At 49.9% G+C, this 904-nt stretch overlaps 1 protein-coding gene across 1 annotated transcript; it reads right to left on the bottom strand.

Annotated features, from left to right (window-relative positions):
* On the bottom strand, positions 1 to 904 carry LOC115541732 (protein krueppel-like). The gene is made up of 2 exons (XM_030353580.1): positions 849 to 904; positions 1 to 403 (listed from the first exon to the last, which is right to left on the bottom strand). Exons 1-2 carry the CDS (start codon positions 902 to 904, stop codon positions 1 to 3), a joined length of 459 nt encoding a protein of 152 aa, XP_030209440.1.

Raw genomic sequence — 904 nt, 5'->3', positions numbered from 1 at the left:
TCAAATCGTCCCGTTACCCCGTGCCAAACTGTGCTTGAGCATGTGCAAACGCAAACTGTTTGGGTCGCTGTAGCTGGCGTTGCACTGCAGACACACGCAGGGCTTCTCCCCAGAGTGAGTCCTCATGTGGATCTTCAGGTTGCTTGTCTGACTGAAGCCCTTCTTGCATTGGTCGCACCTGTAGGGCTTCTCGCCGGAGTGAGTCCTCATGTGGATCTTCAGGTTACCTTTCACAATGAAGCCCTTCGTGCATTGGTCACACCTGTAGGGCTTCTCGCCGGTGTGAGTCCTCATGTGAAGATTCAGGCTGCCCTTCTGACTGAAGCACTTCGTGCATTGGTCACACTTGTAGGGCTTCTCGCCGGTGAGAGTTCTCATGTGGATCTTCAGGTTGCTTGTCTGACTTGCATAGATGCAATCTGTATTACTAACCTACGGCGGGCATGCCTCCACCAATATCCTCTTCAAGCTTGATTGAAATGGTGTCTGGGGTCTGCTGCTTTCCACATAAAGAAGGAAACACACACAAGACATATATTCTGTCATTTTCACAGAATAGTTTTCAATCCCCACTACCGACAGAATAGGCGTTTTTACATTGCCAAGCTGGTTTGGTCGCAAACGCGACCGAACCACGCGCTGCAATTGCACGCCCTGCAATTTCAATGTCTTGCCTTCGTATTTTTTTTATTCAAGACCCTCGCATGCAAGAATGAGTTCACATCTGAGTGTAGGCTAAAACGCGATTAACTATTTACAAGTGAAAAATGGTAACATATTCTTTATTTTGCTAACCACCAGTTCCTCGCAGCGACTGGACCAGTGGGAGGAGCCAGGGGCGACCACACCCAGAATCTCTGAGGTGGCGGCGCGCCACACTGAGTGCCACGGTCGACAAAGGCAT

Source organism: Gadus morhua, chromosome 4 (assembly GCF_902167405.1).
Source record: "Gadus morhua chromosome 4, gadMor3.0, whole genome shotgun sequence".
Lineage (NCBI taxonomy): Eukaryota > Metazoa > Chordata > Actinopteri > Gadiformes > Gadidae > Gadus > Gadus morhua.
This window is presented reverse-complemented; position numbering and strand designations above follow the sequence as displayed.